This window comes from Haemorhous mexicanus, chromosome 5, assembly GCF_027477595.1.
Source record: "Haemorhous mexicanus isolate bHaeMex1 chromosome 5, bHaeMex1.pri, whole genome shotgun sequence".
In the NCBI taxonomy this organism is placed as follows: Eukaryota; Metazoa; Chordata; class Aves; order Passeriformes; family Fringillidae; genus Haemorhous; species Haemorhous mexicanus.
This window is the reverse complement of record NC_082345.1, coordinates 29,328,707-29,346,550: the sequence shown is the minus strand read 5'-3', so window position 1 is coordinate 29,346,550 and position 17,844 is coordinate 29,328,707. Positions and strand designations below refer to the sequence as shown.

Below are 17,844 nucleotides of genomic sequence, written 5' to 3'. Positions count from 1 at the left end.
ACAACCGACAGCTCGGAACCACGGCCTGCTTGCCAAAGGGCGGGGAGCCCTCGGAGCCAGCACGCTTCTTGGATTAGGGACTGGTTCTCTCCGACTGGGGGAGAAACAAGAAACATTCCCTGCGGGAAGTGAACAAAGTCCAGCTGAGTAAAACACTGATACCAAGCTGTTCCTATGGATTAGCTAACAGGCTCACCTGACAGCAGCACTGTCATCATCCCTGCATAAAAATTATGTCATCCATGTATTAAGGTTGTGCAGATAAGTAATATGAAATCATAAAAAATGTGAACCATGACATAATGAGAACTCAGAGGAAACATAATGTACAAGGCACACATGAACTGGGCCGTAAGCTCAGACTGAGTTAAGGGAGAAGTGCAACAGATCTCATGTCAATAATCAATGATTACACTTTTTTTAATAGCTTTTTTGCAGAAGACAAAGGGATATATGAAAGTGTCATAGGAGAACAATCTAACTGTAGAACCAATCTACCATTCACAATTACTGGCTTCCTCCTCATGCACTTCATTCTGTCCTTATACTTGTGCTCCAGCAAGAAAAGCACAGAAACCTTTACGCCCCCAGCCACAAGAACCAAACCTATAGCAGTTACCTTCCATTACTTTTATCACCTTTCTCATTTAAACTTGTTCAAAGAGAAGCAGCTTGTACTTCCTCCAGCTGAATAAAAGGCAGGACGAGGGGAACAGAAATTAGCAGTTCACAATGCAAAATGAATATAAAATCCACACCACAGTAATCAGTCTGCAAGTGATGACACATGAACTCTATGGTTTCATTAAATCTCTGTGTGAAGCAGGAACAACACAAAGATGTTTTCATTTTCTCTGAAAGCATCAACAAACGTAGTATCATCACAGCTGCAGAACTTCCTGTTTCCTCGAGGCCCTCCATTAGAATTCTTTCTTGCTTGAAATTTTACATTATTCATAACTCAGTCGAAAACAAGCCTTTATTTTTTACGTCAAGTTGGGAGCAGTAGGAAAGAATACACAAAACTCATTCACAGGGATAAAAAAAAAGTAACAAAATTTTGGCAGTATTTAGAAAATGTCTGATCTATAAAATGCAATGATCCAGAAGGCCTGCCCCAGTACACAGCTTCACTGGGCAAGCAGCATCTACCAAGAGTCTTTTAGGTCCTTGATATCCTTAGGAGACCACGGATACGTCTAACGAGAGCTTGAATGAAGGTGTACCGCGAGCGAATCTTGGAATATAAACCTTCGATGTCCAGGAGCTTCTTCTGCAGAGATTCACCAAAGCTGTTGGTGGCTTCAATCTGAAGCTGAGAAACAGAGATTTGATGCAGTCATCAATACAAAATCTTTTCTTCCTGAAATGCCAGCTTATCATCCACTGCCTGTCAACCCTTCACTGTGATTTATTCTCTGACCTGCTTTCCAAAGAATGGGTTTTTCTGACTTCTCTAATAAGTACTCCTTATTCTGTTTTAGGAATTATTGGTTATAATTCAGCTTCTTCACTTAGAGTCACACAAACGCATCTTACAATTAAAATTTTCCTAGTCCTTTAGGGACTCTTCAGAGAGTCTGTGTGCACCAACATCATTTTTTCGTTAATGCATACATAAAGAGTCACTGAATTAACTACATTTTAAATATTTTACCAAGATGATACTGTACACTTGACTTTTGAACAGACAAAATAAATGACACATGCCTCATCATAAAACACATAGCAACTTTTCTTACAGTTCTAGATCTTATAAAGGTACTTGAGACTGCCATTTTGAAGAACAGTTGTTTTCTGCATAGTCATAAAAATGTCAGTGAGATTTATTAATATCTTTTTTCCTGCCACTTCTGCATCAAATTTACACAAACTATTTTATTTCTGTGTAAGTGAAATTACTTCTTTTCTACCATTCACATTTTATAGCCTCCTCAGTTCCTGTTACCCTTCTGATCTCATTTCTCTATAGCCTGGCTGAAGCTGATCCATAGTGAACAGTTTGATCACAGAAAATTGAGAAACTTGCTCTCATATTGCAGGTCTTTCAAGGATATCTGGTGTTTTTATTTAAAAACATCATTTGACTCGTTGGTAAGAGAAAAAGAATGATTATTTTATAAGTATAGCTCATTTTTTACTAAACTTTTCATATTAAGATTCAAATATATGTGCACAGCAGCAAAAGCGCCACCTGTTTCACAGTATTTTCCAAAACAATTTTGTAATGCTTCACTAAACCTAAAATTAAGTTCTAAGCTGTTGTTGTTACTGCAGGTTGTTCAGAAGTGGGAAAACAACAGTCAGACTGCTTCTAATAGCTGCAGGGTAGCCAGGAACCTTCTGTACCCTGCAGCAGACCGTCACATCTCACCTGGTCTATATCATGCTGGCTCACTCGATTCAGTCCACTACTGAAATCCAAGCTCGGCTCTGAACCAAAGGAATCTGGCAATAGAAAACAAGATCTTAAAACTGTGTTGGCTGCTCCACACTATCTCTGTATCAAGTCATATAAAAAATTTAAAACAGTGTTCCAATTTGATCCAAAATTAAATTTACACATTAGAGATTACACTAATTTTTTGACTTAAATGACTTTGAGAAAATACATAAACAATGAGTCATAAATAATTTTGATCACACAACATGCCACTTTAAGCAAAAGACTCTTCTGCAAATCCACTCTCCCTGATTTCCTTCCATTTTCTTTTTTTTTTTTTCAAAGATGAAATTCAACAAACTTAAAATCCTCTGGTGAATTAATGGTGGCTATAATTCTAAACATACTTTTAAAACCACCAATATTAACTTTATTTCATAATTTCATCTTAGATTATATAGAAATATTTTTCTATAATTTTGGATCACTTACCTGATTTTATTAGCTGAACTTCAGTTAGTTTGAAGAGCAGAAATAAAAAAAATAGTTACTTATACTTTCCTTTGGAGGCTATGTGTAATATACAAACTCCCCAGAAGTCTGGGAGTGAACAATATCAGAAATGCCAGTTCTCCGGTGGAATACGCAAAAGTGTAACAAATCCAAACAAAATCTCTCTTATTAAATATAAAAGGCAAGATATTAATAGTAGGAAATCAGCTTTAAAGCTAATCACAAGAAGGTATTCAAAGGCATTTTGATGCTTGTGAAATTTTACCTTGCAGCCTTCCTTTCTTAAAGGACATCCTAGAGGACAGCAGCGGGTCTTGGGAGTCAGTGGGTGTGCAGTGCAGTAGGTAGTGTTCCAGATGGCGCCAAAGGATGAAGAGACAGATTTCTATGATATCTGCAGACACATCTCAGTGAAGGACTCCAATGTGGCTGTCTTTGGATTGTACATTATGTTTAACACATATGAGCATATTTACACACTTGGAAACAGCTGAAGATATCAGCTCAACCACCTGTCACCTCCTGTACTGCCACAGCCCAGTGATGGATCACTCACACTCACTGTCCTCGTCACCCTGCAGAGCCTCAATCCAGCCCTCAGGAGGAGAGCAGAGTATGGAGCGCTCACGTGGTCTGTAAAGGTGCCTCAGCTGCACACAGTAAAGTAAAACTGAGGTTATAAAGCTGGGCATGGCAGGAACATCTTAGGTGACAACAGCGAAGTGTGCAAGAGCACAACTTTCCCAAGGGAGGCTGCAAAGGAAAATTCTGATCTGTTGAAGACAATTCTTTTGTGCATGACTGGTTATTTCCATAGAATTTCTGGTGTTTATGAGATTGAGGTTTATGCAAGGTTGCCTGTAAGACTACAAACTCCTATTACGACAGGCACATCAAAATTATTTTTCAAAGTATTTCTTCCACCTCACTTGGACATGTGTGAATGTTTATGGGGTTTGGACACTAAAATTGAAGAGCTGGGCTGTAACAATTCCTTTACTGGAATATTGCAGGAAGTCCTAGCTGGGTTTCAAAATGGGAATTACTAACTTGAAAATCCTTACATTCTGGCAGTAGCAGAGCAATAACCTCATAAGTTAACTGTCAGTATTTCAAATTTACTTTTTGCAAAGAATTTTTGTTCAAAGTGGTCAGAAATCCAGGTAAAAAAAAAACTGTTTCTATCTCTCTGCTTTTCTGAATCATCACCTTGAGGGTCATTTCAATTTTAGAAGGATACAGGAACAGAGGGAGAGTAACTTGGCTCGGTTATTTATTAGTTTCACCAGGCGCCGCCTTGCCAATACGTATTTTTGGGAAGTGGAAATCTTGTCAACCCCAGCTGGCATAACTGACTGACACAACTGTGATGGGAAGAGAAAAAACAGAAAGACAGTAGCAAATTACAGAACATCAGGAGAAATAAGCAAATAAGATTACTTACTAACATCTAGAACCTTCTTCTAAGTTACTATTTCTTTACAACCTTGCTCTCTATTTTGAATTTGCATAACCTTGCTGACCAAAAAATATAAAAATGAAACCCATCTCCAAGCAACTATAATGAAAGTCATAACTTTTACAAAGTTAAGGCAAATATTTTCCCTAAAGTTTTAGATCACTCATTCTATGGACCTCCTTCACCAAGAGCAGAAAAGAATATGCACAAGAAGTGGAACTACTTGCTTATCAAAGATGCTTTGGAGCCTTTGTTACAGCTGTGTCCAAGTTACTAAAATACAGAAACTACAGAGTCAGAAGAACAATTACCTCTTTTATTTCATCTGGTGGCAGTTGCTCCACATTTTGCAGTTTGTTAACACTCTGACGATGGCTGTCATAGTAACTGAAGAAATCACTAGTGCTCTGTTTCAGCAGGTAAACAATAATGCCCAGGCCAGGCAAGTGCCAGTATGGGACCACTGGTGCTTGTGTATCTAGATAAGATGTTGAAGATAAGAAAACAAAACTAATAAACCCCCAAGAAATCAATAAGTTATGCGCTCTGTCAATAACCTACACATGAAAGCACTTATCAGTGCTTTAAGTGCAAGTATATTTTGCACTTCTGTCAGAAGTAACCTAAATTTAAGCCTAGACAAAAAGTTCTTTAACTGCAGTACTAAAAGGCAGTCAGCCCAGTGCAGTAGTGAGTACAAAATGTAAAATGTAACTAGAAGACTTATTATTTACATATTTTAGCCATTCAACTGCATAATAACACAGTGTAAACTCTTGCCATGTGCTGTAATAGGGTTCCAACCAACATCAAAACACATCTTACATGTCATAAATGAGGTCCTAGTTTCAAATAATGTAATCCAGCACAGATGCTGAAATCTGATCTTGACCTTCCACTGTCTTGTGCTATTTATTTACATACATACGTTTCTTTACTGACATATATTTCTGAGGCTGTGAATGAAAAAACAATTTGTTTTAACTAGGATTAGATTTGGCTTAGGGCAAGGTTGAACAAGCATGGATTCTAAAATGAGAGAGTGGGCAGCTACAGTATTGGCATAAAGTGACTTACACAGTATGTGAAACTACAGCCTCTGGTTCACTATTTTCTAGTAGCCCAAATGTCACACTGTTCAGGCTCACAAAACAGCAAGTCAAAAATCTCACCCTGCCGAGGCCCATCTCGGTTGGTTGACTCTGACAGGCTGGGAGTAAACAGACAAACAGTGTGCTGGAAACTGGGGGCGCTTTGCAACATCAGTGACTCACAGTATTCCATCACATTGGCACAGATCTGCCAACAAAGGGGAAAAAAAAGACAGCATGTCAATTACAGTATCTACAGGCTTTGAAGCATTAAATTTTACATGGACAAATGTCAGTGAACAACAATACTGTGCTCCTCTCTTCCCACCAGAATGTGATGATTCAATTTTCTCATCAGGTACAAACTCTCTTCTACTGCAAGTCTAGGACTTGCAACTTTGCCTCTTTCCCAAACCTGCTAGCTAAAATTTCTGGATAATTTTAAGTCTCCTTTGGGTTTAAGTTAGTGTTAGCCATTACCCTCTATACACAGCTTTCATTTTGAACATCCCTATCAATTTAAGCCTTCAAAATTCACAGAGTTTGTATGGAAAACAATAAAGGTTTCTAATGCAAATGTAAGTAAATACATTTTCAAGGATTACTTTGAATAAAATGTGGACTCCTATACCACACTAAAACCAGTGTAGAGCCTTACCACTATCATATGAAATTATGATAACCAAACAAATCCGCACAGCAGGTAAAATGCTGAGACTGAAGTTTCTTGTATCTTGTGTCCTTACCTGTTGCATGGCCAACTCAATTTCATCCCTCTTGTTCACTCTGTCTCCTGCTGCATTATCATCTTGCAGCTTGAACTGCCGTAACCTGTCAGATCCTCCAAACCGACTCAGAAGTCCTAAGCACTGGCGCTGCCGTAAGAAAGGAACATTTAAGTTATCATCTCAACAAATGAAGTGCACAATTCTTTTCACTTAAGTGGTACACGTCCCTTAAAACAGTATTAAGAAAGCAATGCAGATAAAACTTTCAACACTTTGTCAACAAAATTTAAGTTTTTAGTGTTTTAACTTACCTTGATTTAATTTAGAAATTAATGGCACCCTAAAACACTGCCAATGAGAAATGAGCGCAATTCACAAATGCACAACTTTTCTTGTGTCTCTTGCAGGCTGTTATACAGAATACAACCAATGACAGTTTAGGTTTACCCATTCCCACACCTAAAACACCTTAACCTATATACACAAACAAAATCTAACGTCCAGTAAAAGCAGAGTATAAAAACTAATTCAGTAACAAATAAATGAACCACTAGCATGTCTGATACACCAAATTGTTGAGCTGGAGACATGCTTGTGGCCAAAGTGGTAACAGACTGTTTCTGCTTTACTTCACATGCTTTGGTATTGGTTTCAAATTTTTCTCTTCACATAAGTCCTGAGCTGGGAAGGGAAACAAAGTCCCTGATGTAATCCCAATGTTGCCAAATGTGTGGGGAGACACAAAAACCCAAACCATCAAAACCCCATCCCACTCCCATAGAAAAACCCTCACACATTCTTCTTGATGCTGGAAAAGACCTTTTTCCCAATGGCTACTATTCAAAGTAAAAAACAGGAAGAAACACATTTAGATAGGCAATTCTAAAAGGACATGGGTTAAATATATTACTTTATTACCTGAAATCGCCCTATGTGTCCTTGTAGCTCCATCTGTGTCCCTTCATTAACATCCATGTCCAGCTCAGTCAGCACTCCTGATGAAAGATACAGCCATTAAGTAACTTTGTTTGGGGCTTTTTTAACAGATTTGTGCATGATATACATTTAAATACAAGCATTGATCAGAAATATTTCAGCCAAACATTCAACTTGTACATTGCATATTTTTTGACCAAAACATTCAGATATGAATGCAGCTACCAGGAGATGCATGAGAGCATGTGGCTTACTGTCCTGGTAAGTAATCAAATGGAGGCAAGGAGGAAGGGAGGCTGGCAGGGAAATTACAGCTCTTGTGCAAAGCTCTGTGTACTGTAAGCAAAGAAGCACCTGGGCTTAACCTACAACTCTGCACTCCTTTCTACAGTAGTCAGACATGTCTCCTGAACAAAGAAAATCATTAAATCAAAATGGAGAAGTTATTTTGAACTGGTAAGCATGCAGAAGAAACTACTATATCCATCACAATCATTATTAGCCCTTTGTGAAGGTAAGTCACCCAAGAAAAATGGCAGTATGCTAATCTGCAGTGTTTTCCCCCAGGAAACTTTATATTTTAAACAAATAAAAACAGAGAAGACATTTTAAAAAATGGGTATACAAACAATTTTCTATCTTAATTTCCTCAGTTACAGAACTTATTGAATAAAAATTGGTTTTTGAAGGTACCACAGATACTTTGAGCACTTCTATTTGTAAGCCACCTCCAAGACAAAAAATACTTAGTGTGAGATAGCATGATGAAAAGAAAATGGGAAGTCAAATACATATGGCTAAGAGCACTTTGTCTACTGCATATTTACTTCAAGAAAAATGATTTAACATTTCTTTATTTTTCTCAGAGCTCTACATATAAAAAAAAAATCTGTATTGTCATGGATATTCTCTTCTGTCTTACTGTTTCTTTACAGTAAACAAAGCCTGAGATTTGTGCAAATGGGGTTGAGACTTCACAACAGTAGTTCTTACCAGGCAATGCTGCCTTGCTGATTATTCCTGTCAGGGAGGCCAGTTCCTGGAGAGATCCAGCACTTACATCTTGACACCTCAGGATTGCCTGGATAGTATCTGAATGGGAAATTAGGAACTGCAGAACCTGCACCACAAGAAAAAAAAGAGAAAATATGAATGACTCGAAATTTAATGGCAAGCAGAGAGGAAACAATGCTTCTGAAGAACTTTATAAGACCTCATGTACCAATGAGGATGGGATTAAAAAAAAACCAATTTACTATCAGAGCAAAGGCACACATAATTTCTTTGAATGAGCAATACCAGTGGTACTCAAGCAAGTTTTAGAACTTACCTGTCCTGCAGCTTGCAAGTGTTGTGCCATGCTGGATGTGAGGATCACTTGGCACAGCTGAAGAGCTGGAAGGAGAATCTGGTGGTAACGTTCCACTGGAGCAGGAATGAAGACTGGGGGATCTCTCATTGCATACATTCTTAGGAAGTATAAAAAGGAGGAAGGAAAAAAAAAAAAGATAAAGAGTGCAAGAAGAGTGAAGTCCACTAGTGAGGCAGAGCCTCAGCCTACCATCACTCAAGAACCTAAAACCATTCATATTTCAATAAGATGTCTAGACCTACACAGACTTTATATCAGAAAAGCAACACATTTATGATACACAGCTGCTGCCAGACATTTTCTTTAAGCAAGGAAAATTACTTTGTATTATGCTACACTAAACCAGGTAACTTCGTTGCAGAAATACAATACCTGCTTACTGATATACAAAACTAGGTATTCTCAAATAATTTAGGAAGAGTTGTACTTAATTCTAAAGTAACTGTTAAATACAGTCCTCCACAAATGTCCTGTAGGTTTTATACAATCTTCTTATGTTTAATTGGAACTTTCAAATAGTATACCTTGTCTAAGTCTTAAATTTTTCCAAGGCGTTTGAACTCTCAGTGTGTTATTAAGAACTGTGAGTTTAAAACAGGGACCAAGGCTTGAAATCAACCAAGGTAATTTCCCCTAAATATGGAATTTATTTCTCTGAGATCATCTCTTAATCACCTCACAATGACTAATGTGGCAACACATCAAGAAACTTGCCAAGCAATATATAACTGTGAATATATTTTTTAAACACATCATAAAAAATTCCTGAAATAGCATTTAATTCACTGCTCTCAATGCTTTATGATGGGAGACAGACTCTGCACTTCACAAACTGCAAAGCCCCCAAAATAAGTGCAGTGCAAGCTGTTTGTCAAACGCTATAGTATAACTTATTTAATAATAATTTTTATCTGAGACATCAAAAAAAAAAATGTTATGCAGTCTAAGTAATTAGCATGCAAGTACAACTTCATACCCACATCTGAAATTTTCCTCTCAATGAAAGGTAGCTTTAAGCTGAACAGATAAGTTTAAGAAGCATACACACAAAGAATAAACCCATAAGTCATTACTCAAAAATCATGAGGCTATAAAAAGATGTGATGTGCTTCCAGGAAGACTGTGTTATGGTTTCACCAGCAGCCAGGGAAGCAACACTTACCCCTGATGGTCTGTTTCGGGCCGCATGTCATACACCTGGCACTGTGCCAGCCGCACAATCACGCCAGACCGCAGCAGCTCTAACGCACCTTGCTGACTTTTGGCTACTCGAGTGAGGAATGCCTACACAACAGTAGAGAAGGTCAAGTTTTGGAGATGCACAATGAGACTTATAACGTCTACTTTCTCACTTGATTTTTGTATCATTTCAAATATTTTATTTTAGTAAAATATCCTTAAGGAATACCTTCAGGGCAAGTAGCTCAGTGTGCAGCTGCAGTGCAACTACAGATTGAACTCTGGGCAGCAGGAGCCCCAAGCAAGAGCCTGTGAACTGCCCACCCTATGCAAAACAAAGGGCACGAGGGACATGGGGCACCAGCCAGAGAACTGGACACTCAAAGACAGGGCAGGAGACAAGGACTCAGCTGAAGACCCCAGACTGACTCACACAGACTGCTGAGAGTACAAATACCCAGGGGTTCCTTGTTCAGGGTCCCTCCTCAGAGGCAACAGTTCGGGCTCTTGTTCTGTTGTTGCACCATGATTAAATAATTTTAAGGATCCAGACGTCTGAGACTGCCCTGGGAAACCTGGGGTCAAACCAGTAAAGAAACCTGGTGTGAGTGTGTGAGTGTGGTGAGGGTACTGTGGGGCACCCATTGCTCACTGGAGCCACTCGCTACAAAGGGGCTTTGGTCCCAGCAGTTAAAATCTCTGGTGGTGCAAGTGTGACTGCCAGAGTGCTCTTGAATGGTCAGACAGGAAAGCTTCCTTAACAATATCTGTGAGTACAATCAATGCAAAGTGTAGACAAACAACTTTTCCTAGAAAGTAAAATTTAAAAAAGAACACTGTAACACAAAATAATTTCCCAAGTACTGTTACCATTTTGGACTCATAGGTGTACAGCGCCTTAAGCAAAGGGGGCTGAGGTGTGAGCAAGCTCTGAAGAGCCAGATCATCATCTGCCAGGCTATCCACAAGCACCTTCAGGTAGCCACTATTGGAGAGATACAACAGCCACTGCTGCTGCTTGTCTACTGAAACAATGTGATCCAGTAAAGCCAATGCCAGCATCTGGGATGAGGGAAGAAAAACAAACAAACCAAAACAGAATTAAACATATAAGATCAATGAGAATTTTAATAAATACCTAGAAATGTGAAATGCTAAGCAGTTTCTTGTATTAGCTTCTTATAAGCAGAATGCATTTCTTCACTACAATTGCAACCATTTATGTAAAAAATATTTTAAGATTTCTTGACACTAGTACAGTATGAGCCAATTACCCTTCTCTACTATTCTTTTAAAAAACATTACAGATATTGTTAACATATAACTAAGGCAAAATATTTTAATGAAGTATTGCCTCAAGCACGATTACTATTTAAAACTAGTTTGCCTTCTGATGAAATTCTCAGCTACTGGCTACTATCTACTGATGGAGAAATTACTTCGTCATGAAATCACATCTTCCCAAGGTGAGTTCATGACTTAAAAATGCTAACAAATAATTCTAACAGGGGTCCCTACCTACATCTATTGCAGCAGAGCTTTCTACCCTTATTTTTAAACAATAGGACACATAGCCTCGTTGAGAAAAAAATTAATATGCATGTATGGCTCTACTCTCAGCAGCTTGAAGGATGAGTGGGAGGACAGAAACATGAAACAGATCCTGTATCTATAGAAATGTGCTAGTTCTACCTCATGAAACTTCCCATCTCTGAACAGATGATGTCCTTTAAAACAAACAGAACAGTACTTTTAAAAGAATAGATTCATTTACCCGGCCTATCTCATGGCCATCACAAGCATCACGACAGACCACCTCCATGAGAGCTGCCCCATAACTCTCAACAGTTGCCATGTTTTCCCGTTGCAATTTACTAAACATATCTTCAGGAGCCGTCAAATGTTCCCACATAGTTTTTTTAGCTGTAAAAAGCAAATAAAACAAAAAATGAAAACATTCAAAGATAGGCATCTTAGCATTAACTTAGCTATATCCTTCAGGGCATTCTCTCTATGCCTTGCAATAGAAATGCCCCAAACAATGGTTAAGGTTTTTTAATGAACTGCAGATGTTCTACAAATCCACCCTTCCTTGAATATCACACAGACCAGCCAGAGCAAAAAGTGTGGACCTGTATAGATACATGACTCTCTTAAATAGTCTGCCTAAAATAATTCAAATGTTCAGTCCTTGTTACATAGATAAACTAACAGGCCTAAAACTGGAAGTGTTCAAGGCCAGGTTGGATGAGGCTTTGAGCAACCTGGTCTGGTGTCCCTGCCCATAGTAGGGGGGTTAGAATGAGGTCCTTTTAAAGGTCCCTTCCAACCCAAACCATCCCAAGATTCTATGAACTTTCACTGGGGCCAAAGCATTCAGTATGAGCTAAATTAACAATGTGACTTAAATGGGAGAGAATGAAACCAAAGTCAGCCATACAGTTCAAAGGGGTCATAACAAGCTCATAGTTTGTCTTTTTTCTTTTACTATTGTAACTCAAAACCCAGGCCAAGTAAAAGCCTGTATGCAGGTAACTAGCATCAAGATTTCTTCTCAATTCTTGTCTGAATAATTATTAGAAACACTAACAATTTGAGTATTTTAGCCATTCACAGAGAGAATGTGATATTTACCATAAGCAGTCAAGGATAAATAGCAACTCTGATTGGCTTATTTTTTGTAATTTTTTTGGGAGGGGATGGTGGTGGGGTGTGTATGAGGCTTTTGTGTTTCTTTCCCCCCCAGGGGGATCTTCAGACAAAGGAAGAGAAAGAGTATGAAATTATAAACAAACCTTGGGGTTTATTTTGAGGGTTTCTGCGTGGTTGGTGTTTTGCGCTTTTTTTGCTTTGGAATTTGTTTTGTTTTTTTTTTTTTTTTTTATGGTATGTGAAGGCATAAGCAATTTATTTCAGAGGCTATAACAGCAAGATGTTTTCCATCTATTTCCAGAAGACAACTCCACATGCAGAAACTGGACCCTCCAGGGTTTAATAACAAGGTTTTTTTTCTGTTATTTTCCAAACGCAGTTGGACCATACCTGCTTCTAAAGTGTCTGGTTCATCTGGTCTCTGGGCAATCTGCAAATAATAAAGCAGTGATCCATAAAGGTGCGTCCTCACTCTCTGGAAGCCACCACCTGTTAACAAGAAACATTCACAATTAAAACCAAACAAATGTAAATTCCATAACACCATCTTTCACTGGCACTTAATTCAACTTTCCTATGGCAGTGCTGGCAGAACTAAATAAAAAAACAGATTCATTAAGGTGAAGTTTGCATTAATGTTGTATTTATGAGTAAATTCAACAAGTTTATGCTGTTCCAAAAGAATGAAAATATTAAATTCTCTTTATAGTCATTTAAATATTTCTCTTTTGTTTGTGGTTCAGATTTTTTTTTAAGTGTTTGCTAATTTTTTTTGTTATTAACATCGCTTACATTTATCCTAATGATGTATGATCCACCTAACTGACTGCAAGAAAAATCTTCACTGCAGTATCTAAAAGCAGCTCAGCCCATCTTTTTACTCTTGGCAGTTGGAATTCACATACATGCCCTGCAGAAGCCAACACACCTGTTTTCAAAATGAAATCCAGCAGCTTTTTTAAGATGATGTGGAGGGAGGAGTCACCAACAGAAGCAAAACCCATGGATATGCTCTCAGAGCCAGGTGATGAGGTAAAAGAACCATCCAGCATCAAGGCATATTGGGACTGCCCTCCCACGGAGAGTGCAAGTGGCTGTTTCTGCTCTGTTTTCACAGACTGGCTCAGGTGGGCAGTCAGGGTGAACACAGCCCCTGCCACCACTGGCATCAACTCCTGAGCTGCATCATCATCAAGGATCTTAATACAGAAGTAGAAAGACAAAAAAAAGACAAAAGAGAAAAAAAATGTTTAAAAGTGTCTGATTTCAAGAGTTATTAAAGTAGTTAAATTAGCCTCTCACAACAATTTAATTTATGTATGCATAAGGATTTCATTAACATGACAGTATTTAAAGCACATCAAAATCAGTAATGTCAGAAACTGGTTTAGAATCCTGAGTTGAACATACTTTAATGAGAAGACCATTAGTCTTCTGGATTTTTTTACAGAAATCACAGGCAGGTTGATAATCAAATCTGGATGACAGAAAGGGAAGAAATGTGTTGACATTTGAGATGCTTTATTAGTAAAATATTTAAACCTAAGCTAGGGAAAGAATAACTGGTATCTGCTTTGCAATACAGCTATTTTATTACCATTAAAAATGTGAAGGTACTACTTTAAAAACCCAAAGGGTTGAGCATCAAAGAAGCATTAAGGCAATGTGGAAAAACACTAACAAGAAGTTTACATGTATTGCTTTTGTTCACTCTATTATTTGGAAGGTACTGAACAATACTAATACTGAAGGAGCTTTCCTTTTAAGCAATATAGTGATTTTGAATAGTAGTTCAATTATTTTCAATAGACAGTAATGATTTTTTTCCTTAACTTCACAAAAGTCTTCACCAAGATGTTACAGAAAATTAAGAGTCTAGAATTTCCTCTTTGTAAAGATTTTATGAAAGAAATTTCTTCAGCTAGTGAAGGCCTTCCTTGTTTCCTGTTTTTTTTAATTCAGTTTAAATAAAAAACACAACCAGCACTTCACTAAAAATAGATAACTTTTAGGTAATTCCTACAGAAAAAAATAATGGTAGCAACAAAAACAAAACCCAAAAAGGTTACTTTTTCCCTGAAAATATATAACTTTTTTATATATATTTCTCAAAACAAAACTCTGTTAATCAGAACTACAAACCACGTAACTCTCGTAATAAAGCAAAAAAATAAGAATGCCCCAGCAGACTAAAAAATACAACAATCCTTCATTAAATTTTGCCCTTTAGAATGGATGGGTCAGTAGTAACTGTCTAGTCTGTCTCAAAAATTATTACTATAACTCAGCAGTAAAACACCTAGACTTTTAAGACAAACTCTCATACTTCCAAAAGACCTTCTAACTGTAAAATCTTTAGTTTTTCTACTATGAAGCTTCATTCTACTCTTTAATTATTCCAAAGCAGCAGCAGTAGGATTTGCAGTGAGTCATCTAAACGCAGTAAATTAGCAAATGCAGCAGTTTGCCTTCAGCCTTCAATAAGTTCTTCTTTGTTTCTCATCAAAGCCGGGTGTTTCTTTTTCACACACCTTTTCCAGACTACCATCGCGCTGGATAATACTGAAATGCCTCTGAAACCTGTCACTATATGGTTCACAGTTCAACAGTAGCTGTGCAAGAACACAAAGTATCACTTGTGTATCAACTATCAGCACAGCAGCAATCAGAAACTAAAAAGAATACTAAAGACAGGTAAAATCTTTTTGTATTACAATTAAAATTAAAGCACTTCCATATAAAAAGATGCAGCAACAAAGTTCAAGGAGCGGGCTGATTTCCAGCAGAGCACTACCTTGTCATGCACATCCTGCAAGAGATCCCGGATAATCAGCTGCCTGTCCTCAGCCTGTATGAGATCCTGGGGGCAGGCAGTGAGTATGATTTCCACCAGCTGTCTCCAGGACTCCAGAGCATGCCTCTTGGCATGGAGGCATTGCAGCAGCTTGTTGCGCTCCACCACATACTGCAGGATAGTGTTGATCTCCTGAAAACCCACCAAAAGAAACTCAGTTACATTGTGCTAAAAGAAATTCATGGCAAAGACAGACTTCAAGATGACAATTTTTTCTATTAGTAGTAGTCTTCAGAATAAAATGTTAAGTCTTCAGCTTACTAGAAACAAGCTGCTATTACTACTTTAACAAGGTAGCCCATTCCATTTCTGAGCTGTTTTTCACAGGACAGACATCATGAATGTCTCAATCTCATCGGAAAAAAAAAAAAAAATCAATCTGGAAGATTCTTTTCTAGCACTTTAAAATCGAAACAGAAACAACTATGAAGAAACTATTTGTGCTTTTTTTTTTTCCCCATTTAGTCTGAGTAATTTCCCCTTTATCCTTTGCATCCATTTAACCAATTTTGACTTAATTTAAAAGATGGCAGAAAACTCAGAAAATAACTAATCTCCAAGTTCACTGAAACTATATCTGTCTAGAAAAAAGGAGAAATAAATCAGCATCCCCTGTGAGAGAAAGGCAAAATGATCTTGGACGTAAGATGAACATTCATGCACTTTACCAGCCAATCCTGACATCAGCGTGTAACTGCTTTCTGTACAGTGGGGTGAGGAGCTGCAATTGTTACCACTAATGAGGAGGGAAGAGGTTAAAGAAAAAAAGTAAACAGACTACAGGCCACCTGTTTAGAGAACAGTATGGTAAGAAGTACCTTAGCTGATCAGTATGGTGGTTTTTGTCTTCAGGAGTTACTAAATCTAAGTTAGGACTCAAATCCACAATCTTTTACAGTAATGCTTACTGCTAACAGGGTATGAAATCCACCAAGAGCAACAACAAACAACAGTTAACTTTTTCTGTACTTACCTCCATAAGTAAAGGTCTCTGGCCTATTGCTGCCATTCCTTGAAGGGCATTGACTTCTGCAACCAGAACTCTGTGAACATACTGAAATTAAAAGTGAAACTTAAATTATTATAACAGTTTAACCAGGCAGGTACATAAACACCACACAGCTATTCACTCCCTGTCCCAGTGGGGTAGGGGAGAGAACTGGGGGAAAAACAAATTAAAATTTGTGGGTTGAGTTAAAGACATTTAACAGAACAGAAAAGGAAAGCGGGGGGGAATAATACAACATTTAGACTAATACAAACAAGGGATGCACAAAAGCAATTGCTCACTACCTGCCAACCGCTGCCCAGCCAGCTCCTGAGCAGCAGCCACAGCCAGCTTTCCCCTTAGCTGCTACACTGAACATGATATCACATGGTATGGACCTTTGGCAAGTTTTGGGTCAGCTGTCCTGGCTGTGTCTCCTCCCAGCTTCCTGTGCCCACAGCCTACTCCCTTGGTGGGTGGTTTGAGAAGCTGAAAAGTCCTTCACTAAGTAAATATTGCTAAGGAACAACTAAAGGATGAAAGTGTTGGGAACATTACTGTCATCCTAAATCCAAAACACAATACTATACCAGCTACCATGAAGAAAATTAACAGCACTTGAGCCAAAACTAGGACAAGTGACAAAGGAGATGTATTTATACCTCCTAAAAGAATCTAGGAGATGGCTACATAGTGACAGATGCAATAGATGGACTGGGATTCAAACAAGTTTTACTCATTTTTTAGGGTCACAAATTCTTCAGGACAATTTATAATACACTTGTCAAGTACCTGTCACAATGTGATAAAATCCTAAGTAAAGCCTCCAAGAACTACCACAGTACACAACAACATTGCACATGTAATTGTGTACACATATGTAGTGCTAGGTAATTGTGTACTGGCAACCAAAGAAATACATATCTGAAACATACACCTTTTATGTAAAAGCAAGGTTCAAAGTATTATCAACACACCGATTTTTTTTTAAATTATTAAGTTACAAAATAGCACATGCAACTTCAAAACAAAGACCAATGCTAACCTTGACGTTGCAGACCACTTGTCCACGTGCATTCTTGTGCTCACAGTTAGTAATGACTTGCTCAATTTGAGCCCGGTCAAAAAAATCCAGTTGTAAAGGCTCTGGAATGTCCTGACTGAAGTCAATTGAATCCAGGATATTTAAGATCTTTCTGCGTACTGGAAATGCAAATCAATTCAAATTATATTCAGAATTATCAAGGGGAAACAAAAAATTAAAGAGCCTAATTTACCTTTGTAAATCTAAATCTTCAGCTTAAAGTGTAAAGTTTCAAAAAAAAGCATTAAAGCTCCAGAAGGTGCTATCAATCTATGTAACAGGTTTAAAAACATTTTCTAAGGCTTTAAATTCTTAAATGTCTTATATTGTAGAGTTCTCCTGTTATACATGCATGTCATCCAATATTTAGAAACACAAGACTAATTTTTTCTCCTAAATGGAACCAGGCTGGTTTTCAATTATAACCTCTGCAGTCTTTTGTTGAGAAACCATAAAGAATCTGAATTTATGTATTTATGTGGGATTTACATTCTTTGCCATGAAAATACAAATATGTTCAGCCTCAGCAACAGTCTCACTGTTTCTACTGTTAGCAATGAATTTGATAGACTGCCACTCTCCCATTTCATCCTTGCACAGACACC

General features: G+C 37.9%; 1 protein-coding gene across 2 annotated transcripts in view; it reads right to left on the bottom strand.

The window, feature by feature from the left end:
- Positions 1-961: 961 nt before the first annotated feature.
- Positions 962-17,844, bottom strand: part of NUP205 (nucleoporin 205) — a 60,449-nt gene continuing 43,566 nt past the window's right edge. For both annotated transcript variants that reach the window (XM_059846694.1, XM_059846693.1), the window contains 18 exons: positions 17,201-17,358; positions 16,141-16,221; positions 15,108-15,299; positions 13,242-13,512; positions 12,704-12,802; positions 11,436-11,584; positions 10,532-10,723; positions 9,645-9,766; positions 8,441-8,579; positions 8,104-8,230; positions 7,093-7,169; positions 6,193-6,321; positions 5,528-5,654; positions 4,667-4,833; positions 4,137-4,260; positions 3,162-3,290; positions 2,375-2,448; positions 962-1,315 (listed from right to left, as the gene is read on the bottom strand). In XM_059846694.1, the coding sequence (XP_059702677.1) occupies positions 1,163-1,315; positions 2,375-2,448; positions 3,162-3,290; positions 4,137-4,260; positions 4,667-4,833; positions 5,528-5,654; positions 6,193-6,321; positions 7,093-7,169; positions 8,104-8,230; positions 8,441-8,579; positions 9,645-9,766; positions 10,532-10,723; positions 11,436-11,584; positions 12,704-12,802; positions 13,242-13,512; positions 15,108-15,299; positions 16,141-16,221; positions 17,201-17,358 (2,510 nt within the window). In that variant the 3' untranslated portion in view covers positions 962-1,162. The remainder of the gene's footprint in view (positions 1,316-2,374; positions 2,449-3,161; positions 3,291-4,136; positions 4,261-4,666; positions 4,834-5,527; positions 5,655-6,192; positions 6,322-7,092; positions 7,170-8,103; positions 8,231-8,440; positions 8,580-9,644; positions 9,767-10,531; positions 10,724-11,435; positions 11,585-12,703; positions 12,803-13,241; positions 13,513-15,107; positions 15,300-16,140; positions 16,222-17,200; positions 17,359-17,844) is intronic.